General features: G+C 45.5%; 2 protein-coding genes across 2 annotated transcripts; one reads left to right on the forward strand and one right to left on the reverse strand.

The window, feature by feature from the left end:
• Window positions 1-3,785: 3,785 nt before the first annotated feature.
• On the forward strand, window positions 3,786-18,800 carry TDRKH (tudor and KH domain containing). Its single transcript, XM_048220593.2, has 14 exons — window positions 3,786-3,886; window positions 11,679-11,827; window positions 12,573-12,679; window positions 13,275-13,464; window positions 14,167-14,306; window positions 14,407-14,731; window positions 15,724-15,884; window positions 16,072-16,244; window positions 16,469-16,533; window positions 16,794-16,945; window positions 17,177-17,278; window positions 17,541-17,637; window positions 17,822-17,911; window positions 18,094-18,800. Exons 2-13 carry the CDS (start codon window positions 11,704-11,706, stop codon window positions 17,872-17,874), a joined length of 1,689 nt encoding a protein of 562 aa, XP_048076550.1. The 5' UTR covers window positions 3,786-3,886; window positions 11,679-11,703; the 3' UTR covers window positions 17,875-17,911; window positions 18,094-18,800.
• Window positions 18,801-20,526: 1,726 nt separating this feature from the next.
• Window positions 20,527-24,164, reverse strand: OAZ3 (ornithine decarboxylase antizyme 3). The gene is given in 7 exon segments (XM_057310739.1): window positions 20,527-20,750; window positions 21,500-21,585; window positions 22,101-22,276; window positions 23,013-23,087; window positions 23,089-23,149; window positions 23,438-23,604; window positions 24,126-24,164. Coding segments are annotated over 7 exon segments (747 nt in total). The 3' UTR covers window positions 20,527-20,607.
• Window positions 24,165-26,558: the final 2,394 nt, after the last annotated feature.

The raw sequence follows: 26,558 nt of genomic DNA on the forward strand, positions 1-26,558 counted from the left end.
AAACTTTAAAATGCTTCTGATGGAACACCAATATAGGAAGACTCAGTACCACAAATAAAATTCTCCCTTAGGTAATCTAACAATATGTGGTTCCAATCAAAATAAAATTAACAGCACAATCAAAAAGTACCTTGGGATATATTCTCACAATGTACTACACGGCAATGAGAACGAATGGACTAACACTACACACAACAATACGGCTGAACCTCACAGACATAACGTCGAACAAAACAACCCAGACACAAAAAAGTACATAGTGTGCGGTTCTTTTTCTATAAAAAACGAAAAGAGGCAAAGCTAGTTTGTGCTATTAGAAATCAGAAGAGCGGTTTGCCCTTGTGGGGAGTAGTGACTGAGGAGGAACACAAGGATGGCTTTGGGCAGGGTGGTAATGCTCTGTTTCTTGATCTGGTGTTGGCTACACAAATGTGCTACATTTTTGAAAATTCATCAAGATGTATTCTTTTCATCTGTGCACTTTTCTATATGTATATCACACATCAACTTTTAAAATTTTGATGAGAAAACACATAATGTACATCAATTTTAAAAACCAGTTATGGTACTAGAATTGAAAAGAGATCAATAGAACACGAAAAATTCAGAAACAGACTTAAATACATATGGCAATTCGGGTCTTATAAACATAGCATTCAAAAAAAATGGAGGAAATATGGGTTTATGCAATAAGTAGAAATGAATAAAACAAAATTAAGTTGGCTCTCTCTTTTACACCAAACTAAATTCCAGAATATTTACATACATAAAAAACACTATTAAAGTATTTTTTATTTTATTTTTTTAAAGATTTTATTTATTTATTTGACAGAGATAGAGACAGCCAGCAAGAGAGGGAACACAAGCAGGGGGAGTGGGAGAGGAGGAGGCAGGCTCATAGCGGAGGAGCCTGATGCGGGGCTCGATCCCAGGACTCCGGGACCAGGCCCTGAGCCAAAGGCAGACGCTCAACGACTGAGCCACCCAGGTGCCCCTAAAGTATTTTTTTAAAAACACAGAATTTCTTAAAAATCTTAGTAGGAGGCTTTGCTAAATATTATAGGGAACCCAGAAGTTATTTAAAAATGGTGACAAATTCAGGGGCGCCTGGGTGGCACAGCGGTTGGGCGTCTGCCTTCGGCTCAGGGCGTGATCCTAGCATTATGGGATCGAGCCCCACATCAGGCTCCTCCGCTATGAGCCTGCTTCTTCCTCTCCCACTCCCCCTGCCTGTGTTCCCTCTCTCGCTGGCTGTCTCTATCTCTGTTGAATAAATAAATAAAATCTTTAAAAAAAAAAAAAAATGGTGACAAATTCAAATACATAAAAATAAAAATATCTGCATAGCAAAAATACCACCATAAGCAAAGTAAAAAGACATAGGACAGGGGCGCCTGGGTGGCACAGCGGTTAAGCGTCTGCCTTTGGCTCAGGGCGTGATCCCGGCATTATGGGATCGAGCCGCACATCAGGCTCCTCCGCTGGGAGCCTGCTTCTTCCTCTCCCACTCCCCCTGCTTGTGTTCCCTCTCTCGCTGGCTGTCTCTATCTCTGTCAAATAAATAAAATCTTAAAAAAAAAAAAAGACATAGGACAAACTGAGAAAAGGGAAAACTATTTTTAATTTATATATGAACAAAGAGCAAATATTAAGACCTAATAACCAATATAAATATGAACAAACTATAAGAACAATTTACAAAAAAAAAATACAACTGCCACTTAAACATATTAAAAGATGCTCGACCTGACTTAAAGGAAATGGAAATTAGGGGCTCCTGGGTGCCTCAGTCGGTTGAGTGTCCTACTCTTGATTTCAGCTCAGGTCATGATCTCAGGGTCCAGAGATTGAGCCCCACAGGGGCTCTGTGCTCAGCGAGGAGTCTGCTTGAGATTTTCTCTCTCTCTCCCTCTGTCCCTCCCCCCTTGCGCGCACTCGCGCGCGTGCTGTCTCTCTCTCTAAATCTTTAAAGAAAAAAAGAAATGAAATTAAAATAAAAAGATACCATTTACACTATGAGATTGTCAAAAATCAGAAAGCATAAGTATGTTATCAAACAGGTCCTTTTCATACATTGCTGATGGGAGGGAGAATTTAAATCTTCTGTGGAAGGCAATTTGGCAATACATACTATTTTTACCAAATCTTTTTTAACATTGCTGATGGAATGAAAATGAGAAGTCTTTGGGAATTCGCAAAATCGTATCTAACCAAATGAAAAACAATGCACACACTTATTTGACCTAGTATTCCCAGCCCTAAGGATGTATTATACAGATACACAAGAGCCAGATGAAGTATACTTGGGTATCAATATAATGTGAAAGGACTGGTAAAATGTATCTTAATACCTCCCTCAGGCTTGCTGTGGACGTACTATGAAACAGGTACATGTGCTGCTGTGGTTAGCTACCCAGGCTAAATAAAAAGACACTGCAAAAACAGTACGGATAATAAGTTATCCACTGAGTAAAAAAAAAAAAAAAATATATATATATATATATATATATAAACACATACAGTATGTGCATGTTTACTATAGAATATCTTGTGAAAAATGTACAAGAATCTGGTAAAACTGGTTGCCTCTTGAGGGAAGAGAGACCTTATTCACTGTAATAACCTTTTATGCCCATGAATTTTGTAGAATACGTATGTATTACTTATTCAAAATGTACATTTTAAAAATTAATACAAAACGAAAACCTGAGGCCCAAAGGCATCGCCCCCGTTGACCAAAGATAAAATCTGGCGTTCCTTCAACATCCACGGAGTGCTTATCGTGGGCCAGACAGAGTAATAGAAGATAGCGCAGAAGACCTCGTTACGAGGAGCGTCCAACCCCGCGTCCCCGGTGTGCGGGGTCGGGCTCGCGAGGCTCCCCGCCGCTCAGCTGCGGTAGCAGAGCCCAACCGTCCTCAACGGCGGCTGGAACGCCCTCTTCCAAAGGAAACCGCCTCCTGGGAAAGCCCACCCCCTTTACCGCCCTCCACAGAAACGGCCCCCTGGCTGGGGCCTTTGCGCCGGTCGCCCGACCCATTCCCCTCGATCCCTAGGGAAGGGCGAGCCCCTGACGCCCGCACTACCCGTAACTCCCTTACCACGGGGCGCTCAAACTCGGGTGCCTCTCCATCTCTCCTGCGGCCGCGTCCGTCTTCATCGTCTGTTCACTCGTCCGAGCATCTCCTTCCCCTCAATCTCTCCATGTCTACCAAGCCTGTTTTATGCTTTCCAAAAAGAAATGTTTTCCATTCCTCCTGAGTCCCTGCCACAGTATTGGGACCAAACAAGGCAAAAGATCACAAAGGAAACAAGTGGCGGAGCATCGCCCATCATGAGGCTGCTTTCCTCCACGGTGGCACTGGCTTTGTACAAAGGCACTAATTTTTCGCGAACGGTGACACGCATGAGTGATTCCACGCCCTCGCCCCTTGCGTCCCAGACTCAGGAGAGCTCATCTTCGTCCAGCTAGGGGAGGTGGAAGCTTTCTCGGTAATTGGACTGGAGGTGCTGGGAGGACTCAGTGAAGGCTCTAATTGGCTGTTTAATTCTCAGCAGGTGCAGTCTCAATTAACTGCGTCTGATTTCCCTGGCTCCTATTGGCTGACGTGATGGCCGGCTTTGAATTCCATCCGGGTAATTGGGTAGCAGCACGCCGCAGCCGCGTCGCTCAGGGGCAGCCCGCGGAAGGATTGGTTGTGGCGGGGCAGTTGATTGGTCGAACTACGAGCCGGGCGTTGATTGGTGCAGGCGGTCTGCGGGGGCGGGGAAGAGGCGGCTGAAGCGAGGCAGGCGGGGCTCGAGTTGCTGTGCGAGAGGGAGGAGGCGACGACCGCGGCTGGATAGAGGTGCGAGGTGGAGCGCTCGAGGGCTGACTCGAGGAGCGGTAAAGGCGGGGACCGGGCGCGGATGCTTGGGAGTGCGAGAGGTCGGGTTGGGCCAGGGGTACCCCAGGCAACAAGCAGGCGGGAATGTGGGGCTGAGAGAAGGGAGGCGTCCCGAGGGTATGGGCAGCCGAGCCCCGGGCTACCAACCGAATTCGGAGGACAGGCTCTGGTCCCACAACGGACCCGGTGCCGGAGTGTTTGCCCCAAGCTACTTTGGACTCCTCGAGTGATCTTTTTTGAGACCTGAGAACCGCCGTCAGTTTATCAGTTTGCTTTTTATTTTCTCCAGCTTTTTCTTTAATTATTCTAATAGGGTGACAATTTACAGTCGTCAGAATAAATTGGGGTTTTTGTTTTCCCAGTTTCCCTCCTTACTAATGCAGATATCTCCCCCACGGGTTTTGGCTGAAGACTTCCGAATCAAAGCTACATTTTTACTCTACTCTCAGCTTGAAATGCGTTGGCTTTCTTCACTCATTAGTTAAAACTAAATGTAGCAAGGATGAAAATTGAACGAGCTGCTTCAATTCAACAGGCCTGTCACCATGTTGTAGCTGCTTTGTAGGCTCTGGTTATTAGGAGATAAGGGAATGAGAGATCCTTGCCCCATGGAGCTTACGATGATTTGACTCCTAACCATGTTTTTGAAATAACATAAAAGTAAGCCTTAGTTATGCATATCAAATAGTCAGCAACTGTTTCATATAAATGTCACGAAATTTCAAAATTGGTTTTTACTGAAAACCATTATCTGCATTTCTCACCTTGAAATGATCCACGTGTCTCCTCTTTACTCAGCTTCCCCTAGAACTATGGTCTTAAATTCCAACCTCCTTTTCACATTCAATTTGAAGTAATAGAATCAAACATAAGCTGGCATTCAGTACTATACAGTTATATCCCTGTTGCCATCATGTTATTCCCCACTTATTTAAAAAAAAAAACTATGAAATGATATGTATATTATAGCAAAATCTTACTTGATTAATCAAGTAGATGTTCATTCTTTGAGAAATAAGATAACTCAATGCAAACTTCATTTGTAATATGTGAAAAGGAGTTTAGTGAAATTTAGCTTTCAATTCAAATAGAAGTCACCTAAAAAATTTATCCTCGTCATGGTCATTCATCTCACACCACATTCCTTCCACCACCAAATCATTAATATTGTGTCTCAAACACCATCTACCACGTGCTCAAATGAGAAACCTGATAGCTCTTTGGCTCATCCTCTAACCGTCCCATGAATAAGTTGTTAGATCTTGTGTGTATTCTACCTATTAAAACTCTCCTTCTCTGTATCTCCATCACTGGCACCTGAACTGACCTCTGAATTGGTCTCCCTGCCCCCACACTTGCTGCCTTCCATTCATTCTCACTACAGACACAGCTATTAGTCAAGAATGCATGTATTATGAAGGGATGTTCGGAGTACTATGGAAGCCCACAGTGATGAAACCCAACTGAGCAAGAAAGGTTGGGATTGGGGAGGGGGGGCATTGGCAGCAGAGCCAGAGGAATATCAGATATTTTTTTGCCTTGATCTTGATAGTTTCTGAACTGGGGTAAAAATGCTATTAGTTTTTTGAGTCTCCTTAAAGAGGTGCCTTTGTGACTGGTCTTCAAACCACATTGCCTACCGCATTGTATGGAAATGACTAATTAGCTGTGTAACCTTAGGGAAATCCCTTTATTTCCCTGGGCTTCGGTTTCCCCAGTTGTAACATTATTAGTGGAATCAGATCATTTCTTTTGTCCTTCCAATTCTAAAATTCTATGGTTTCTTAGGCATGAATTGTGGCCAGAAAGGTGGTGTTAAAAGGCAGACAGCATTAGAGTGCAGATTAAGTTACCTCTTTTATTCACAGGCCTAGATTTGTTTCCCAAAACCTTTAACACCTACAGACTCTTGCCTGTCAAGATAAGACCTTCCCTGCTGATAGAAAGCCCCATGAAGGCAGCTACCAAGTCTGTCAGGACTGCTGTATCCCCCAGGGCCAACCACACGTTGGATACTCAATATTTATTGGTTTGGATGCAGAAAAATGATTTGTATTTTAGCAAGGTGGTTTTCAACTCTGTGCCATCTAAAAAGTCTTTTAAGTTCTAGCACCCCCCGCCCAGCTGTTGATTTTTTTTTTTTTAAGATTTTGTTTATTTGACAGAGAAAGTGAGCGCACAAGCAGGGGGAACAGCAGAGGGAGAGGGAGAAGTAGAAGCCCCAATGCAGGGCTCAATCCCAGGACCTTGGGATCGTGAACTGAGCCAAAGGCAGACGCTTAACAACTGAGCCACCCAGGCGCCCCTGTTTTGGTGTTTTATCTTTCCTTCTAGACTGTATTTCAGGGCAAGAATTCTTATTCCTACTTGTGTCCCCAGCATCCTCAGCCCATAACAAAGAGTTAGCACTATTTAAATGAGGCACTATAATAGTGCAGACAAGCTTTGCACTTTAGAGACCAAATGAGAAAAATATATGAAGTAACTACTAGTTAAAAGAAGTGAACTCTGTTCTAGATACCCAGAATAGACCATCTCTTAATATAAGAAAATAGCAGTTTGAGGTTCAAAAATTCAAGAATTTAAGCAAAAATCTTTATGAAACAGAGCTTGTTTCCTTTCCTTTGGTATATGCAAACATACCACCCAAAATTGCACAGAGAGGAGTGAAAGGTTTTATTTACAGCCTAGGAAAAAAGAGAGAAGCTGATTTTTTTTTTTTAATCCAGTTAGGAAAGGAACCTCAACTCAAACTCACATTAAACTCAATCCTTTTCTTCCCACTAAAAAAGAAAAAAGAAAAAGAAAAAACCCCACATTTCTCCATGTCTATACTAAATCTCCAAAGTGATCTGTGTGTATTGGATCCTCTTACTGAATAATGAATTGCCTGAAATAAGACATTTGAAAAGAGTCCCTCACCCAGGAATTACAAGATTTTTCTCTTTGGCGCACGAGTGGGCAAGAGAGTGGATGAAATTTATTTAAAATTCTTATCTAAAAACATAGGTTTTAAAAACATAGGCAAACTTCTGGTGGTTCTCTAAGGAACTTTATTCATTTCTACTGGTCTGTAAAGCTCTTGAGGCCAGATGCCAAATTTGGTCCTCTGTCTGAATATAGTAAGAAATCCACCTGCAGTCTTTTTTTTTTAAGATTTTATTTATTTATTTATTTGACAGAGAGGCAGCAGGAGAGGGAATACAAGCAGGGGGAGTGGGAGAGGGAGAAGCAGGCTTCTTGTGGAGCAGGGAGCCTGATGCGGGGCTCGATCCCAGTACGCTGGGATCATGACCTGAGCCGAAGGCAGACGTTTAACGACTGAGCCACCCAGGCGCCCCCACCTGCAGTCTTAACATGATTTCTGACTGCTTCTTGGAATGAGATTTTTTTTTTGTAAGATTTTATTTATTAGAGAACATGAGTGGGGCAGGAAGGGCAGAAGGAGAGGGAGACTCAGGGCTCAATCCCAGGACCCCTCTGAGATAATGACCTGAGCTGAAGGCAAACGCTTAACCGACTGAGCCACCCGGGCACCCCTGCAATGAGATTTCTGTGCTAGGTCTCCTCTTTTCCTTCATGACTCTTCCTGAAAGGCTTTTAGGGAAAGCACTGTTTTTTTTCTTTCCTCCTCAGAAAAAGCACATTTAGAATCAAAGTTTTATTCCTGAGTAGGTCCTATAGCAATGAGTATGTTTTGAGCCTTCCTAGAACCAGTTTTTTTAAAGGTAAAAAAACCTTTTTTTCTTGGATATCAAATCATCTGGGTTGAATTTTTATACCTGGAGGCAAATCATAGCATAATTTGTATTTCCTCACTCATTTTAAAGCAAGTTTTGTCAAAAGCCACACTGTTTTGTTCTACTAGATTGTACTATCTGGAGTAGACACTGTCTTTAGTTTTTTTACCAGCCACAGTGTTTTCCACTAGTGTTTATTAATTTTAAATTTGCTAAATAATGACACCAAGTACTGTTCTGCTGAGTTTATGTAAAAGAAAGGGGGGAGGGGCTTCTAAAGTCACTTTGTAGGATTTTTATTTATTTTTTATTTTTTTAAAGATTTTATTTATTTATTTGACAGAGATAGAGACAGCCAGCGAGAGAGGGAACACAAGCAGGGGGAGTAGGAGAGGAAGAAGCAGGCTTATAGCGGAGGAGCCTGATGTGGGGCTCGATCCCAGATCGCCGGGATCACGCCCTGAGCCAAAGGCAGATGCTTAACCGCTGTGCCACCCAGGCGCCCCACTTTGTAGGATTTTTAATACCCAAATAATAACCCAGACTCTGCGTAAGAGGCTAGGTAACCTCTCTCAGCAGGTGTATTCCTCTGTAAAATTGGGGTTAACATTTCCTACCTTACAGGATTGCTTGAAGATCAACTAAAATAATGGAGGTAAAGTGCCTGGTGGCATAGTAGCTACGCAGTACATTTATCTTTTCATCTTTTTCATCCTTAGTGCCACAATAGCATCTAGCTCCCAGAAGTGCTGAATAGATGTGGTTGACCTAGCCTGCTTGGGGCCAGTCTGGAGGGGACACGGGCATAACAGACACGCAGTTGCATACAGTATGAACAAGTGCTATCGTGGAAGTCTCGTTCACAGGGCCACAGGAGCTAAGGAGAAACTCACCCTAAGACAGCCAGGGGAAATCCCACAGGCCTCAGAAGAAGTGTAGCAGTAGAGCTGAGACATGAGGAAGGAGTAGGGTTTTGCCAGGGAGACCAGATGGGCTAAGGAGTATGACCAGGAAGACAGAAGTGACACGGGTAGAGCAGGGACACGGTTCCCGGGACGTGGGATTAGAATATAAGGCTGTGAAAGTGGTAGGCAGAGATCAGATTATAAAGAACCTTTTATGCCATTGAGTTTTCACATAGGCAAGTTGCTGAAGAAGTTTATCCATTCAACAAATGTTTATTGACTGGCTACTGTGTGCACTGAGGAACAAGACAAAAATTCCTGCCCTGTGGAGTTTACATTCCATTGGGGATACAATCAAAATGAAGACCTCACTGGTCAATACAGTGGCTTTGGCTTATAAATATAGCGAGATTGATAAACCACTGGGAGGTTTTGAGTGGCTGAGTAATGTTATTTAACTTCAGCTGTTGAGAATAAACTGAATGGACAGTGGCAAATGCCGGGATATTGATTGCAGTAATCTAGAGGAGATAATGATGGTTTAGAGCACATGGTGGTCTTAGCAGTGGAGAGGTAAAAAGTGGTCAAATTCTGGATAATTTGAAGGTAGAATGAATAGGATTTGCTGACAGACTAAAGGTGCTATTTGAGGGAGAGGACGAGTAAGATTTTTAACCTGAGAAACTAAAAGAATGGACTTGCCATTTACTGAGTCAGCTAAGACTGCCGACGCGGGGTGGGGGGGTGAGATCAGGAGCTCAGCGTTGTACCTGTTAAGGTCGAGGTGCCTATTAGACTATCCAATAGAGACATCTCCTAGGCAGCTGGTGCACAAACCTGAAGTTCAGGAGAATGTCCTAACTGGATCTATGAATTGGGGAGTTATCAGCGTACAGACGGGATTTAAAGCCAAGCTGTGAATGAAACTTGGTGAGATCACTGAGGAAGTGGGGTAGAACCCACGAGAGGGCAAAGGACAGAGCCCTGGGGGGCAGTGCAGTGTTTAGAGGTTAAAAGCAGGAGGAGGAAACTGACTGGATCAGCCAGAAAGGGAGAAGGAAAACCAGAAGAGTGCTGTTGTGGAAGCCAGGTAAACAAAGGGTCTCAGAACAGGGGGAGTCCCCAGTTGTGCCAGATGGGGGGATGAAGGCAGGTAGAGTGGAGACGGAGAATTGACCATTGGACTCACCCAGGTGAAGTCACTGCTGACCTTGGCAAGAACAGTGGGAGTGGGTTCAAGAAGAGAAATTGAGGGGCGCCTGGGTGACATAGTCGTTAAGTGTCTGCCTTCGGCTCAGGGCATGATCCCAGAGTCATGGGATCGAGCCCCACATCAGGCTACTCTGCTGGGAGCCTGCTTCTTCTTCTCCCACTCACCCTGCTTGTGTTCCCTCTCTCGTTGGCTGTCTCTCTGTCAAATAAATAAATAAAAAATCTTAAAGAAAAATTGAGCACAGAAGTATTGGCACTTGTGGATTTTCCTGTAAAAGGAAGGGAAGAAATGAGAAGTATTTGGAGGAATAAGTGGAATCAAGAAAGGGTTTTCTTTAAGAAACAAGAAACAGTGGCATGATGGAAAGAGAAAGATCCAGTGGAGAGAAAATATTAACAATGCATGAGAAGGAAGGAGAGCAACACTTTCATGAGAGCCTTCAGTGCCAGGAGCAGAGACAGTTCATCCATGGCCGCAGGAGAGAAGGTAGGGATTTGGGCATAGAGGTAGGTGGGTAAGTGTGGTGGAGCTTAGTTACTATTTTCTCTGAATGCTGTACTTTCCCAGTGGCGTAGGAAGTAAGGCATCAGTTGAGAGTGAAGATGGAGGAGGTGCTAGAGGCTTGAGAAGAGATGGTATGAATTGGAGGGTGAGAGAGGTTATGGAGTAAGGAAATATAGTGATGTTCAGGTTAGCTTGGCAGAGGGGGGCCTAGCGGCTCAGTAGTTCAGGTGTCTGCCTTTGACTCAGGTCATGATCCCAGGGTCCTGGGATTGAGTCCACATCAGGCTCCCTGCTCAGAGGTGAGTCTGTTTTTCCCCTCTCCCTCTGCCCCTCTGCCTGCTTGTGCTCGCTTATTCTCTAATAAATAAAATCTTAAAAAAAAAAGATAGCTCGGCAGCAAAATGAAGATACAAAGAGCAACAAGGCCAGTGGTCCGAATGAGATTTGGTGAGCTTCTGAATCAGTCAGGTGCAGAGCTGTTAGAGTCATTAGCATATAGGTAGTAGTTGAAGCTGCAGGTGTGAATGAAATTGCCAAAGACAGCAGAGTGACGGTAGCAGTGGATAGAGGCCACAGGAAGACAAGCCCAAAACTACAGAGGCACTAACAGGGAAAGAGGAGGAAAAACCAAGAAAAAGAAGGTGCGGAGGTGGGATTAGATAGGGCTCGTACAAGCCATCTAGGTTGACTACCTGGGAAGTTGTAGTTTTGGTGAAGGAGCAGGGCAGACCTTCTTTCAGTGTTAGCTGAGGAATAAATAGAAATCAGAAGTAAGAATAATGGGCCTGAAGGTGCGCCTGGGGGGCTCCATTGGTTAAGCATCTGCCTTGGCTCAGGTCATGATCCCGGAATCCCGGGGTGGAGCCCCTTGTCAGGCTCCCCACTCAGCAGGGAGTCTGCTTCTCCCTCTGCCCTTCCCCCTGCTTGTGCGCTCACGCTCTCTCTCTCAAGAAATAAAATCTTTTAAAAAAATAAAACTGGGCCTGGAAGGCCATTCCTCGCAGAGACAACAGCTTCTGGAACAGCATCGAGGCATGGAAGGGCACAGATAAGCAATTTTAAGTAGTCTGATGTGAAATCTAAAGGTAAATTTTTGTAATGTTTGATTCATTTAATAATTTCTTTATTCTTTCATCTTATAAAATTGTGATCAGTGTATGGTCTTCCTTGGGAAGGGGGAGGGAATGAAGTTTGCCTATAATTATATATGTCCCTTAGCAACTTTGAAAAAAATATCCTGAGACCTTTTACATGAAATAGATTTTGGAGGGGAAAAAAAAAAAGATTTCGAGACTGCTCAGGCTCTTAACATAGAAAGGCTGGTAATAGTATTCTTTTTAATAATGTTGTAATATGTTCCCATGCCTCTTGGCCAGTCATAAAGGTACAAGATGAAAGCTGCTTCTTTTCCCTCATTTACTTATTTCAGGATGTAAATCTGAATACAACAGAAAATGTCCACTGAACGAACTTCTTGGACAAGTTTGTCCACTATTCAGAAAATAGCACTGGGCCTCGGGATCCCAGCCAGTGCAACGGTTGCCTATATCCTCTACCGCAGATACAGGGAAAGCAGAGGTATGTGAACCCCACAGCTGTGCGTATAGAAATGTTCAGAATGTGCTCTGGCCTTGTTAAATTGAAATGAAAATTTTCCTTGCTGGAGTGGGTATGTCTATTGGGATGTAATTAGCTTTCTGTGAGGGATCTTTGAAACTGTTTTGTTTTTTCTTTTCTATGTTCTTAATGTGCAGCTAGTCTATGAAATGATAAACTCATTTCTTTTGATTTGTTCCCTTCAACAGCAGGACTGCAATGGGTTCTTTTTTGTCTTTTTATTTTTTTTTTTTAGCATCTATACTCTTCTTTATCTTTTTTATATGCTTCTTGTATTTACTTGTTAGAAGGCTAACCATGGAATCCAGTTTCCCCACAGGCTGGACCTATAGAATAGGATCTAGAGAAGGGACTTAGGTACAAATGGAAGTTCTGAACCCAGTGGACTCCTTGGGCAGCTCTTAGTCTTCATTCTTCTCCAGGAATCATCTCCTGGGAGATAGAGTTTGTCCAAAATCCAGTACTCCTTCCTTGCAGATCCAAATGCTTTACGCATTTTAGCATCTGAAATAGTATCCCAGAGATAATGCGCCTGTTCTGGTCCTCTGGGCCCCTCTCATTCCTACTCAGATGCTGCTACATGTCATAACGGTTGAGATTCTTGGTCTATCTCGTGGATCATTCTCTTTGACAGCTAGCGTCAGGGGAGGGCTGGGGTACCTTGGACGCTATCTAAGTCTAATCTGATGAGCCATGATCTGTGCAGAAGAGCGTTTGACGTTTGTTGGGGAGGACGACATTGAGATAGAGATGCGAGTTCCCCAGGAGGCCGTGAAGCTCATCATTGGCCGGCAAGGAGCCAATATTAAACAGGTAAGTGTGTAAGCAGGCAGTTGGCTTTCCCAGGGATTGATTCTGCTTAATCTTGCTTCCCTTCTCTGCCCCCATCCTGCACTATGTATGTCTTTAAAAGAAAAAATACAGGAACTTTTAGCTAACTCTGCTCTTTTCCTTCTCGAGAGGAGTACTAGAGCATAATGACTCCGTTTGAGGTGGGGACTTTGATTGCATGGCTCTCAACTTGGTGTAGCTTGAACCATTCTTTCCTGCTATGGAATTAATGAGCTCTCACTGATGTTTAGTAGATGTTGAATTGCTATCTAATTCTTCTAGTGTTCATTTGGAATGTCAAGAAAACAAAATATTTGATTCTCTAATCCAAATAAAATTAGGGAGAAAGAGGGTTCTAAACACAAAGAGAAACTGTTTTGAATTAACTGCTATTTGAGGTTAGGTTTGTCACTATTCTCTTTCCATAAGTGCAGGTAATCGAGGACAGCTTATAGCATCCCGCTTTAGCTGAGTACTGTCCAGTTCCATCTCCCTCCAGGGGTAGGTTGAGAGTGTACCTCGCTGACCCCACAGGAGCTGTTTCAGAGCGTACCGCCACGTGTCCTTTTCTCTGCAGCTGCGGAAACAGACAGGTGCTCGGATTGACGTGGACACGGAGGATGTAGGTGATGAACGGGTGCTGCTTATCAGTGGGTTTCCTGTTCAGGTGTGCAAGGCCAAAGCAGCCATCCATCAGATCCTGACAGAGAATACCCCCGTGTCTGAGCAGCTCTCCGTCCCTCAGAGATCTGTGGGCAGGATCATAGGTACCACTGGACAGCTTCCTCTGCTGTTCCCTTTTTTCTTCACCTTTGCCTTCTTTCTCACCTTCCCAAGGATTTTTCCTGGCCTACTTCCCTTCACCTTGCTTGGGGGGATGGGGGGAGGACAGGGACATTGAGACCAGAGCTTTACTTTTTTATAGAACCAGTGGTAAAGCAAAACCCGTTACCTCAAGAAGCTGTGTGATCTGAACCTTACTACTAGGTTTCAGAAGGGTTTGGGTAAATGTATTTACCTCATAATAGATATTTAAAGGGAAGCTGAGCCTGCTCATGTTATCCCAGATCTTTCAAGATAGTGTTCTTCTAGAGAGCACCTTCCCCGAGAGCATTCCTTATGCTGCTATTAGAGGTAGAGAGATGCCCGTCATTGGTCCAGTGTTTCATGCACTGTGTAGGATATCTTCTTCTGAAGTGCAGGTATAAAGTATGCTGAATGGTCAAAAAATGGAAATGACATGAAGTTACACTAACCAAGAGTTTAAGCAGAAAGAGCAGATAGTCCCTAGTCCCCTTCCTACAGTAAGGATTGCAGTAGCTCCTGCTTTCTAGTCAATATCTTACATTTTCTTCACTTTGGAAGTGAGAACTGACTCTTCTCTCTGAGTATATACAAAATAGTGATTTCCCTAGTAATTAAGTTTGGCCAGGAGGGAAAGACAGGTTTTGATGTGTTTTTCAATGCAGGGAGAGGTGGGGAGACTATTCGTTCTATCTGTAAGGCCTCTGGAGCCAAAATTACCTGTGACAAAGAATCAGAGGGGACATTACTACTATCAAGACTTATAAAAATCTCAGGAACACAGAGGGAAGTGGCAGCAGCCAAGGCAAGTAGCTAATAGACTTGAATTGTGTCTAAGAATGAGAACCCTTTACTCCATCCTGGGTGAAAATATCTGGCCACAGAGATCTCATCTCTTATCACAGCATTTGATACTGGAGAAAGTTTCAGAAGATGAAGAACTTCGGAAGAGAATTGCTCATTCTGCAGAAACCAGAGTCCCACGCAAGCAGCCGATCAGTATAAGAAGAGAGGCAGTGACAGAGACTGGTGGAGCTGGAGAGCCAGCTTTGTGGAAGAACGCTGGTACTGGCGCAGAGCCGGAGCCGGCTACGTCGCTGGGAGCTCCTCCCCGAAAAGGAGGCAGTGACACGGCTGTGGTAGGGCCAGAAGGTGCTGGGGAGAAACCTAATGGTGACCGCTGTCAGAAATCTGGAGCCCAGACCAGTCCAGAGATGTCCATGTTTGAAAGTATGTAACAAAGTGGGAACCCATTTGCCGTATGGAAGTAGAAACCCTGGCTTAGATAACCCAAAGTAGGAAGCAGTAAAAACAATTTGTTTTCTTGATTGCACTTGTGTCTTCACAGATGTCCCTTTGTGTGGTAATATTTTACTTGGGTTAGTACTAAACAAATAATTTTCTGAACACAGACCAGCTAATGATGGAGAATGTTATAGAAATATGCTAGTTCATGGGTCCCCTGGCTGGCTCATGTGTCTCTTGATCTCAGGGTTGTAGGTTTGAACCCCACGTTGGGTGTAGAGATTACTTAAAAATAAAATCTTAAAATATGCTAGGTCACGGGAAAATAGTCTAAATATATCAAATAATTAAATTTACATGATATTCTTTCACAGATTTATTAAATAAGTAAAATACTGAGCCTGGTTTTTTGGGGTTTTGTGGGTTTTTTTTGCTTTTTTTGTTTGTTTTTTTGGCCTGTCTCATTACTGTTTTTACAAATCATCACCATTAAGAAGAATGAAAAGACTGTGAGCATTCTCTTCTGTGTGTAGGTTCTGGGATGGGGGGCAGAGACCAGGGCCCCTAAGAGGTTCGCAGACTTGGCCAGGGTCACATGATGAGTCAGTGGTAGAATGAGATCTGGAACAGGCCCACATCTTTCCACTGGTCCATGCTGCAGCTAGCATATGGAGAATTTACCTTTGTTATAATTGGTGTCTGATTTGAATACATGGCAAATGACTAGGAATGTAAACTCTCCTATTACTCAGTTACATAGAAAGGTGCACAGCTCAACTTAGGACCTGTCTTCAGGATGTTCTTGTCTATTCATCCAGTTGTCCCTCCAGCCATTTTTAAAATGGTAATAGCCTCTTGGTGTGTGTACCTCACACCTCTGAGACAGTCTACCCATTTCAACCAGAGATGGTTCTGATATGGTCACCAGCTTAGATGGCGAGGATTCTGTAGCTTAACTTGTTTATCCCTGTGTTTAGTCCCCAGTCCTGACTTCAGTTTCCATGCCGATGAATTCCTGGAAGTCTATGTCTCTGCCTCTGAGCATCCCAACCACTTCTGGATCCAGATCATTGGCTCCCGCAGCCTGCAGCTGGATAAGCTTGTCAGTGAGATGACCCAGCACTATGACAATAGTCTAGTGAGTTGTCATAGGGACAGGGCTGGGTTTGATGAAAAAGGGGCCTATCTTTTTTCATTTTGGTATGTTCTCTTCTTTTCCTGGGAAGCAGCTACTTGTTTGTTCTTCCTTCTGGTACTTCCTGCTTATCTGTTTCTTAGCCTGCCCGTCCTAACTCTCCCCATCCTGATCTCACCCCCACGTGCAGCCTGAAGACTTGACTGTGCACGTGGGAGACATCGTAGCAGCACCTTTACCTACAAATGGTTCCTGGTATCGAGCTCGGGTCCTTGGCACCTTGGATAATGGGAACCTAGACCTCTACTTCGTTGACTTTGGGGATAATGGAGATTGCCCACTGAAGGACCTCCGGGCACTCAGGTCAGTGTGGAGGCCAGGGTGGAGTCTCAGTTGTTAACTCAGCCTTGGCCATAGCTGGTGGTGTGCTCTTGGCACTCATCACGTAGGGGGAGTGGGAAGAGAACCTGTTTACAGAGAGCAGATGATTATCTTCTTCAGCTGGGCTAATTGGTGATCTCTAGAAACAAGGACTATAAGAGACCCTTCTGGCTCTGGGATTCTAATTTCAGTTTCTTTCACTTTAGGAGTGACTTCCTAAGCCTTCCATTTCAAGCAATAGAGTGTAGTCTGGCACGGATCGCCCCCTCAGGTAAACTGCATGGCCTATTGACCTTGCCTCCACACAGAATAACTTTTATACAGCACATGGAAGGGATTCCACATTCCCAGGCTTTTTGAGTTCTGGGGGCTCAGGTGTCTTTTCCTCCTCAGAGTAGAAAGCAGCAACCTGGCAGGCAGACATAGGTGCCTTCTGGAGTAGAAAGAGGTGGTTCCGATTTCCCTCCAGGGTGTAATCTCACCCTGTCAGCAGGGACCCCTTCTTAGGTTCTCCCTGCAATCTTTTGCCAGGTGAACAGTGGGAAGAGGAAGCTTTGGATGAGTTTGACAGACTCACTCACTGTGCTGACTGGAAGCCTCTGGTGGCCAAGATCTCCAGCTATGTCCAGACTGGGATCTCAACTTGGCCCAAGATTTACTTATATGATACTAGCAATGGGAAGGTACGACTGGGGTCCACTCATTGCTCAACATCTCTTCAGTATATTTATAGTCTCGTTCACTTTCTTTCCTAGAAACCCTTACCTGATACTACTCCTACCTCGTAAGATCCTGCTTTCTGTCCCACTAAAGGAATGTGTTTGAAATATCAATCCTAACTCTTGTGTCCTAGTTCCTCAGATATTCCCTTCCCTACAGAGAGAACATCATTCCCTTTTCATTTCTCTTCTCAGAAACTTGATATTGGGTTAGAATTAGTTCGTAAAGGATACGCAGTTGAGCTTCCGGAAGACATGGAAGACAACAGAGCTGTCCCAGACATGCCGCACGACGCGGTGAGTGAGCCACTGTGGCTGCACGTAGAGCGCTGCTTCGGGGCGGGTCTGGTGCCCAGAGAGACAGGAGGGCCGCGTGCATTCTGCGAGGGCTTTCCTAACTTGCTGCTCCACAGGTTGCTCAGAGGAAGCATCGTGTCCCTCTTGGCAGCCAAACGCAACTGCCTTAGCCAGATGCTGTGGGCAGAACGGTAGGGTGGCCTCTCCTTTCCCACCGGCCAACACTACGTTCTTCCTTTCCCTCTTGGCTTCATCCCTGCAGGCCACAGAAACAGACGTGTCTCTCGGCAGCATGCTCACAGAGACCAAGAAGAGCCCTGGAGAAATAGCAAATACCCTGTCCTGCCTCAGCTTATCAGGTACAAGCTGCATTTCCTCCCTGGAGCATCTTTGGGTGTTAACTATTTGTCAAAGAGTCTCTCCAAACTAGGGGTGACATGAAAACTTGGCTCTTAACCAAAGTGATCACTAAGCACCAGGAAGCCCGTTTTCCCCTGAGTCTCAGTGGCCGTGCCTAACTTCCTCTCCATTCCTGCCAAGCAGAAGCTGCCTCTATGTCTGGGGACGATAACCTGGAAGAGGACTACTTGATCTGAAGTTGGCTTCAGCTGCCTCAGTCGCCTGCTTTGCCATGTGAGTGCAGCTCTCCTCTGTCTGTAACAGCAGGAAAGTAACAAGGGTGACAACAGGGGCCTTGCTTTCTTCTCTCTTCCCTAGCCTGTCTGAACACTGCTCTGCAGCTGATTTCCTGCAGCTTCACACTCAGGGTGAGCCCTTTCAAGCCTTTTCTGTCTCTGTGTTTGTGTCTTCGGCAGGACTTTGGCACAGGATTTGGTGCCTGGAGAGAGGAGCCTATGATAAAGAGATCTCTGTAGTCCCTCCTCTGTTACCAACACGATCTGGCTTGCTGTGGACCAAATGCATTCGCTCCTATTGGACTACTGGAAAGAGTGCGCGGTAGAGGGGGACAAGTACCTGTCCCCACTCCACCCACCCGACCCTGTCTTCTTCCAGAGTTTGTCTCCAGGCTGCTCAACGTCTGGCTCACTGGTCTGTGCTTCTATAAGGCTGTGTCCTTTTTGACGCTGGGAAGCGGCTAGGGTTTGGTCACTGGAAGTGATGATTCTGCGGACTTCTGACTCACCTCATCAGGTGACTGTTAGTTAAAGGAGGTTTTTGAGTGGTGACCTCAAAGACTGCAGTTGAGTCAGGAGGAAGAGGCAGAAATCAGCATAATTATATCAAAAGCCTCAGGAAATGGGAAGAGAACATTGCCTCCCAGCCTTAACTGCTGATGTGTTATTGAAGATAGGTTTTTTGAAACAGTTGCTCCAGCTATTTCCCTGTAAACTTTGGTTAAAATACAAGTAGACAAGGAGAGAGCGGCTCAGGAAACGTTCTAAAGTGCTAGTGTAGTATCCATATGTATACACACATCCAGAGAGTGGAAGAGAACGTATATAGCTGTTTGAATCATTTGGGGGATTCTTTGCTGAATAAAGTTCTCAAGAAAATTATCTAAAACAAATGTTGGTTGAATCAAGGTGGAAGCAAGTCTGTGGGTATCTTCTGAACCTAAACCTGGTAGAATTCGTCACATGCCTCACAAGGATGGCCCATTTTTGAAATAAGTGTCCCTCCCATGCACAGATCCTATCCTTTCCCTAAAGTTACTTCAGAATTAACCATTCACTAAGAACCAGACCAATTTCAGTTTAGGCTATATAAATAACCCATCGGGGTGTCTGGGTGGCTCAGTCGGTTAAGCGTCTGACTCTTGATTTCAGCTCAAGTCATGATCTTGAGATCAAGCCCCACCTCAGGCTCCTTGCTCAGCGGGATTCTGCTTGAGATTCTCTCCCTCTGCCCCTCCCCCACCCCACGACACCCCCACCCCCATTCACATGCATGTGTACTCTCTCTCTCTCTAAAAAAAAAAAAAAACCACCCAAACTAGATACTTGGAAGAAGCGGCCTGGGTTCTGGCAGATCTCCACTGTGAGAACTTCCTGCAAGACCTTTGGGAGCCATGTCCTCCTGTCTCCCCACATTGTGGGCAGTAGTGTGTGGCCAGTGAGAGCTGTGAAGGGACTTGGAAGCAGACATTATAAGCAGCGTGTAGTAATGTGGGTGGTGGGTTAATGACAAATGAACAGGGAGGGCGTTTTAAGGATCAGTAAGGTGAGCTGCAGAACTTAACTAGCGTATAAGGGTACTTTACGCAGGGTTTTGAATCTAGGAACTAGGCCTACCCGTATACTTCGTGGTGACTGTTTCCCCATAACCACAATTTTCAAAGTTTATTTTCTCAAAAAAAATCTCAGTACTGTTCAGCAGAAAGGCTCCAGTGAAGGAGCATCCCTGATGAGTAGCTTGTGGCGTCTTGGAAGAATCCATGAAGGACTGCCATTCCCCTGGCAAGGTTTCAGAACTTGGCTACAGTGAACCCACCCCTGAAGCAGGTTGGCCCTGGGGTTGGCACTGCTCAACAACCAGGTCATGAGGCCCACTAGTCACCAGGCTCCGTGGCCCCTTGGTAGTCACCCTTAAGTAGAGGGGTCCCTGATACAAATCATTCATGGGACCTGGTGCTCAGGAAAATGAGTGGTGCCTCATTCCTGGCTGCAGTCTGTTACTGTGAATACAAGTCTCTCCCTTTAATGTGGCTTTTAAGTCACTTGTCAGTTAACATCCCAATCAGGTGGGCTCCTTACTCTTTCAACACAAACTCGTACTTTTCCTGCTGTGTGGAATGTCCTCTTCTATGCTTATTTCTTATTTTGTCTGTTGAAATCCTCCCCTTGAGCCAAAGCTGTGGGATCCAGGTACCTTCTTGGATTTCCTCCACATCCAAAGAAAAGGAATTAGTAGTTCTCTAATTTGAACTGAAGTATATGGATGAAAATCTCCCAACAAGGCTTAAGTCTTTCAGAATTCCATAGTGCCTGGTTTTTGCTCTTGGCAAGTGCTCCGTAAATAGTTAGGTTAAGTAAATGGCTTTGGGAGTAGGGGGGAAGGCAGAGGAACCTAAAGTCCTTGGCTCTCTTCCCTCTCTGGTGTAGGTACCTCTGATTTTTTCCATCATTAAATGTTTATCCTCCAGTGAATTCAGCTCTGTAAGGCTCCTGTTCCACTCCAGCCAACCCGCTTTCCCCCCAAGAAATAGTGAACACTTGAGGATTGCATAACCAACCCCGCCCCCCCCCCCGCAAGAAAAGTGAACACTTGAGGATTGCACTACCCTTTATTCCTAGGATGGAAGGTGTCCTGAATCACATCCTGGTTCCCATTTATCAAGGCTCCCAGCCCCTCAGTAGGAATAAGCATGTTCAGGGAGGCTCACTGGAGAGGTGGCCAAGGTCCCTTTCAAGGGGATACACCATAAAGATGACATTTTCCCAGGGAGGGAGGGCAGGGTGATCTGGTCTGACCAACTCAAAGCCCATGTAGCTGAAGGCCCGTAGCAGGGCACCTGTGAAAAGAGGGAAAACATTAGAACACACTTTGAGGCTCTGTACCACTATTCCCCCAGCTTTGGCTTCTTTCACTGGGGAATAGCTGGGGGAAAGCCGAGTAGTGTAGGCATTAGGATGATGTATTGTGGACTAGCGGACTTAGACTCCAACCCTGGCTCTAACGTGTTAGAGCCTTTGTAACATTCTACAAGTTAACCTTTCTGAACTTCAGTTTTCTCATTTGTAAGATGGGGATCATAGAACCTTCCTCACGGAATCTAAGATTAAATGAGCTGATGTTTATGAAGCCCAACACAATGATGATGTAGTAAGCTCTTGACCATTATCTGTCTTCTAACCAACAGAGTATGAGGGAAGAGGTGGTTTCTGCAACATGTGCTCCAAGCATCTGGTTAAATATATTCCTGTCCTCCTGGCCCTATGCTCAACCCCTTCACACTGTAGGTGCTTAATATGTTTGAGGTCCTTCCTGTCCCACCAGCTACAAGCCTTGAACGGTTCTGTGTTAATTTCACCAGTGCTGCTTCAGTCTGGCTTCTGACATCTACCTGCAGGGCCTTCCTCATAATCCCAGTGTAATTTGAATGCACAGAGTGCTCGGTGCCTTCATCTCCTTGGGGTAGGGGGACCTGAAATGCCTATGAGCACATTCTCTTCAAAAGAGGGGGGAGAGGGTCTCCTACAAAGGAAAAGTTGCTGTCAGCTGCTTCAGCACCATGGGCCAGGAAGGACAGCCGATCCCCACCTCTGTCATTCCGGTTGTTTTGGAAGTTTACAAACACGGAGTCCACATTGGTCTTCTCCTCCACATACTCCAGTGTTGCAGTCAAACTAGGGGTCAGAGAGAAGAATCATGGTTACTGTTTAGTGAACTAAAAATCCAGACCCCTCCTTGGAGTAGAAGAAAACTTATTGCTCCATTTTTCCTGACCTAAGCCAGGAAGTGAAAGTTGGATGAACTTGCATGGACAGATTTTTCTCTGAAGGCCACGGATTGCACACAGTAGGACTGACACTCAAAGGGGCGTGGGGAGAAGGAACTGCTCTATAAAGACAAACAGCTGGAAGGCATGTCTTATTACTCAACTATTTATGGATCCTCACAGCTGTGTTTCTGAATCTGAGTCCAGCAGCCTCCCATGGGCTGTGATGCCTTGAAGCCCAGATTCTGGCTCAGCTCCCAGGCGGGTTTGCATGCCAGTTCAGTGATGTGAAAGCATCTGGCCTCTGAATCAACCCTCACTGGTTAGCATACCCACTACCTGATTATGACATAAAAGAAGGAAACCCCCTGCCTCTTCCCCTCTCACCCCCCCTTCCCTGCTTTCCCATCTGGGCTCAGTCACCTTTCCCGGTTGCCTTGATCCAAGGCCCGATATGGGATATCCAGAAAGAGTCGATGGTCACAGAGAAGGCCGTGCCAATGGGCAGAGGTCTGGGGGGTGAGGCGGAAATGGAAGTCTAACTGCACTGGGTCCTGGTGGAGCAGGGGATCAGTAGCCAGCACCGTCAGGTTCCCAGCCTGGAAGAGGAGTAAAAGAGTAATGGTCTTCTCATCTCGACCTCAGATCAGACCGCAGGCTGATTTGGCTCTGTCTGAGAAAGCTAATTGGGGGCTGACAGGGAGCCTGGGAGAACTGGAGCCAAAGTCTTACTCTATCCCTTAGTCCTAGGACCTAATTCTCTCTCAATTCCTCGATATCAATCTAGAAAGGAGTCGATGCAGTTGCATTATTACTGCCTGCTGACCTCACTTGAGAGGCGCACCAACCCTTCAGAAACTTCCATCAGAGAGCTTATTCTCTAAACAACACTGTGTCATTTGTTCACTGTCTCACTGATAACGCTCTTCCACTTTTTTCCATGATAGGGTTTTCTCTGATTCTCCTGTTTCTCATTTAAAATGCAGAGGTCACCCACAGGCGTGCTACTGCAGTAGGATACAGGGGCAAGTTGAGGAGTTCTGGTTTCCACTCCCTGCTTAGCATCTAGACAACTTTATGTCCCCGAAGTTTTACTACACTCTCCTATACCTTTTTTCCCCACCCCCTCTTCCCATTCTACTTTTCACACCAGCTCTGTGATCCTGACTTAATATCTCTGGGCCAGAACCCTTGTTCCTAAAGCAACCAGCTGTTCCACGTGAGCTCCAATGTCTACGATTTCTTTTCCAGCTAGCTGATGCCTCTTCTTCACGAGGTATCGCTGCAGCCAGCCAGAGGCTTCCCCGGCACAGCACCAGCACACAGGCCACTTACCGAGTATAATTCTTTAAGCTGGTCGTGGTCACCCTGCTCAGTGCTTCTGACCACCTGGAGGCTTGCTAGGGACTCAGGAGCACTGAAGGCAGGAACGGGGCCGGAGTGTCAAGTCCTCCCGTTCCTTGTAAGTGATGCTGGTTGGGAAAAGGGGCCCATATTAGTTTCCCTCTGTGTCTGAGAAGGGGAGAGGCTCATAACTTCCAGGTACATAAGGCAAGGCTCTGGCACTATCTTCTGTATCTTCTGTGAATCGGCCTGTTTCCATTCTCCCAGGCCAGCCAGATGGAAAATTGTTAAAGTTCCATGCCAGCCTTCCACCCTCTTTTGCTATTCTCTCTTGCCACTTGGGAATTTCCTTCAAATTCTTTTATTTTTCCTGACAGTTTGTATAAACAACTACAAGTAGAGATGAAAACAAGTACCTTTTATAACAAGGCAGCATCTTCTCCCGGAGGGTGATCCGGTATTTGTAACAGTAAAGGTAATAGGCGTATGGTGACCAGATCGGGTAGAGGTAGTTCCGTGTTTTTCCCCTCTTGATATAAGAAAGGGAGAAGGCAGAGGGGCGCGACCTGTAACAAGGCAGTTTCTCAGTTCAGTGCCTCCCTGCGGCAAAGTGAGGTTCAGAGATGGGTAGCAGAGGTTCATACAGCCTGGTGTCATTGTGACCCGGTGGGCACTATGACATGGGCAAGGGGCCAGCCCTTATGTCACTTCAGGACCCCACTCTGTTGCTCCTTTACTCCACCCGCCCCCCTTAACTACAGCTCCTATTCATCTAGTATGTACCTTATGGCTGTACCAGTGATTAGAATACTTTAGCTTCTGTACTGATTAGTTAACAGCCCTGCCTGAGTACTTGTTGAGCGCACCCAACCTGGCCCCTTATTCTGGCATATGCACGCATGTGTGTGCGCACTCTCGGGTTACACACACACACATCCCACTGCAGCAACTAAATGGTTGGTATCTAACACTGTAGGCTTCCAAGGCCCTGATCTAATGTCTGACCTAATACTTTGGTTCCCAGTTCCTATCAAGTCAACTTTTATTATCATCCCTACCTTCAATAATCCAGGGGTGCAACACGTTGTTGAATTATCTCATTGCCTTGTAGGGTAGAAATTGCAAACAGCCTCCAGGAGCCATGACAGCTAATGGAATTAGTGGAGCTGCTGGGTGAGGCTGTAGCAAAATGGAAAGCTAATACCCTGTCTAAAAGAAGCTGACAACAAGAAGTTGTAGAAATGCAGACTCAGTGGTCCCAGATCGTATGATTTTTCAACATAGAATAGAAAGATAGATTTTTTGTGGGGCGCCTGGGTGGCGCAGTCGTTAAGTGTCCGCCTTCGGCTCTGGGCGTGATCCCGGCGTTCTGGGATCGAGCCCCACATCAGGCTCCTCTGCTGAGAGCCTGCTTCTTCCTCTCCCACTCCCCCTGCTTGTGTTCCCTCTCTCGCTGGCTGTCTCTGTCAAATAAATAAATAAATGAAATCTTAAAAAAAAAAAAAAAGATTTTTGCGTTCAATTCCTCTAAAATTTTTAACTATTGGCTATTAACTCAAAAAATAAAATCTGTTGATGAAAAAAAGTCAACACTGTGAGCAAAATTTGATTCTGGGGCTACCAGTTTGACACCTCTGCATATTCATTCACTCAAACATTCAAAAAATATTGATTGAGAACCTACTGAATTCTAGGTGCTCGGGATACACCAGTAAACAAAGCAAAGAGCCCTGCTTAATGGAACTTAGCTTCCAACAGTGAGAAGACAGGGGCATCTGGGTGGCTCAGTCAGTTAAGTGCTCTGATTCTTGATTTCAGTTCAGGTCACGTAGCGTGTGTCTCCCCACTCAGTAGGAAGTCTGTATGTTTCCCTCTCCCCCTGCTTGTACTCTCTCTCTTTAATAAATAAATCTTTAACAATGAGAAGACAAACTACAAACATAATAAAATTTAGTATGTTAGATGATAACTGCTAGGGAGAAAAGAGGAGAAAGGAAGATCAGGAGTGTGAAGGGGGTAGGGCAGGCTAGAGAAATAAACAGGGTGATCCAAGCAGGCCTCACTGAAAAGTCGACATTTAATCAAAGACTTAAAGGTGGGGGAGTTAGCCAAGCCAACATCTGGGGGTAAGAGCATTCCATAGCTAAGCTACAGCCAGTGCAAAAGCCCTGAGGAGAAAGCGCCTGATGTTTTCAAGAAGCAGGGAGGCCGTGGTGTAAGCTATGAGGAAAGGAGGAGATCAAGTAAGAGAGTTAATGGGCCAGATTAGGGAGGACTTGTAGACAGCAGTATGGTCCTTTCCTTTTACTCTGAGTAAAGGGGGAAGTCACTGAGAAGTTTTGGGTAGAGGGATGACATGATCTGATGTACGTGTTTTAAAAGATCCTGAGTGTTGTGTTGTCAATAAACTGCAGAGCACTAAGGCAGATTTGCTAAGAAACTACTGCAGTGATCCAGGAGAGAGAGAGCGTCTTATTCCAGGCTGGAGCATCGGAGGTGGTGGGAAGTGGTTGGATCCTGGAAACAGTTTAAAGATAGAATCCCCAGGATTTCCTGGAGTCTGAGAGAAAGAAGGTGAGTCCAAGAACTGAAAGAACAGTTTCCATCAACTGCGAGGGGGAAGGCTGCAGGTGAGGCAGTTTGAGGCCGGGTATACAGATGAGTTTAGTTCGAAGCATGTTGACTTCCAATGGTCCAATAGATACATAAGGAGACGTTGAGCGGCAGGATATTCAAGCCTGACGCTTTGGAGAAGTCTAGGATGGGGAAAGAACTTTGGAAATCACTGAGACCGAATGAGAGATCAAAGCAGGTGTGTACACTGAAAAGAGTCAAGATCCAAAGGCTGTCCTAGGGGCACACCAAGTCAAGTTCGGAGAAAAGGAGAAATCAGCAAAGCAAACTCTGAAGAAAAGTGGTGAAGCGGGAAGAAACCCGACACAAAACTGTGTCCTGGCAGCCAAGTGAGGCAAGTGTAATCGGGAGGAGGGAGGACGTTCAGGGGTCGAATAACGGGATGCCTGGAGCACCTTCACACGCTCTCTGCCGCCGAACAGACCCTACTCATGCCATCTCTGTGGTCTTCTCTCCAGCCCCGAGACCCTCCACAGAGCAGTCTGGCCCCTGCTGCTGAGGGAGAAGACAAACGGGACAATGCACAGTGGACACCCCGCAACCCTCACCGCACCTTGTGCTTTGTCCCCGACTTGTCTTCTGCTCCCCCAGCACTGCCATACTTCCCTTTTTCTGTGGCGTATCCCCCTTGTGATTTAGAATTCTTTAAATACTAGGTCAAATACCCCAGTTGTAAAGGTTAAGGGTAGGCCTCCTCCTGGGGCTGCCATAGTCTTCCAGGGGATCCCATCCCTCCGCCACTTTTAGGAAGATCTGAAGTAAGGAAAAGTGAGAGCAGCATCCCTCTCCCGTCAGCCTCCAGTTACCACAGAACGCCAGAGCTGCGAGAGAGAAACCAAAGCCCCCAGTTTAAAGAGAAAGCGAAGCCAGGAGGGAGATGGTGTCTTTTCCAGTTCATGCCAC

This window comes from Ursus arctos, unplaced genomic scaffold (assembly GCF_023065955.2).
Source record: "Ursus arctos isolate Adak ecotype North America unplaced genomic scaffold, UrsArc2.0 scaffold_12, whole genome shotgun sequence".
NCBI lineage: Eukaryota > Metazoa > Chordata > Mammalia > Carnivora > Ursidae > Ursus > Ursus arctos.

Bases quoted from the DNA above. Each gene is read 5' to 3' on its own strand.
- TDRKH (XM_048220593.2), top strand. From the start codon at position 11,704: ATGTCCACTGAACGAACTTCTTGGACAAGTTTGTCCACTATTCAGAAA. The intron at 11,828-12,572 runs GTATGTGAACCC...TGATCTGTGCAG, and splicing joins CAGATACAGGGAAAGCAGAG to AAGAGCGTTTGACGTTTGTT. The intron at 17,638-17,821 runs GTACAAGCTGCA...CCTGCCAAGCAG, and splicing joins GTCCTGCCTCAGCTTATCAG to AAGCTGCCTCTATGTCTGGG.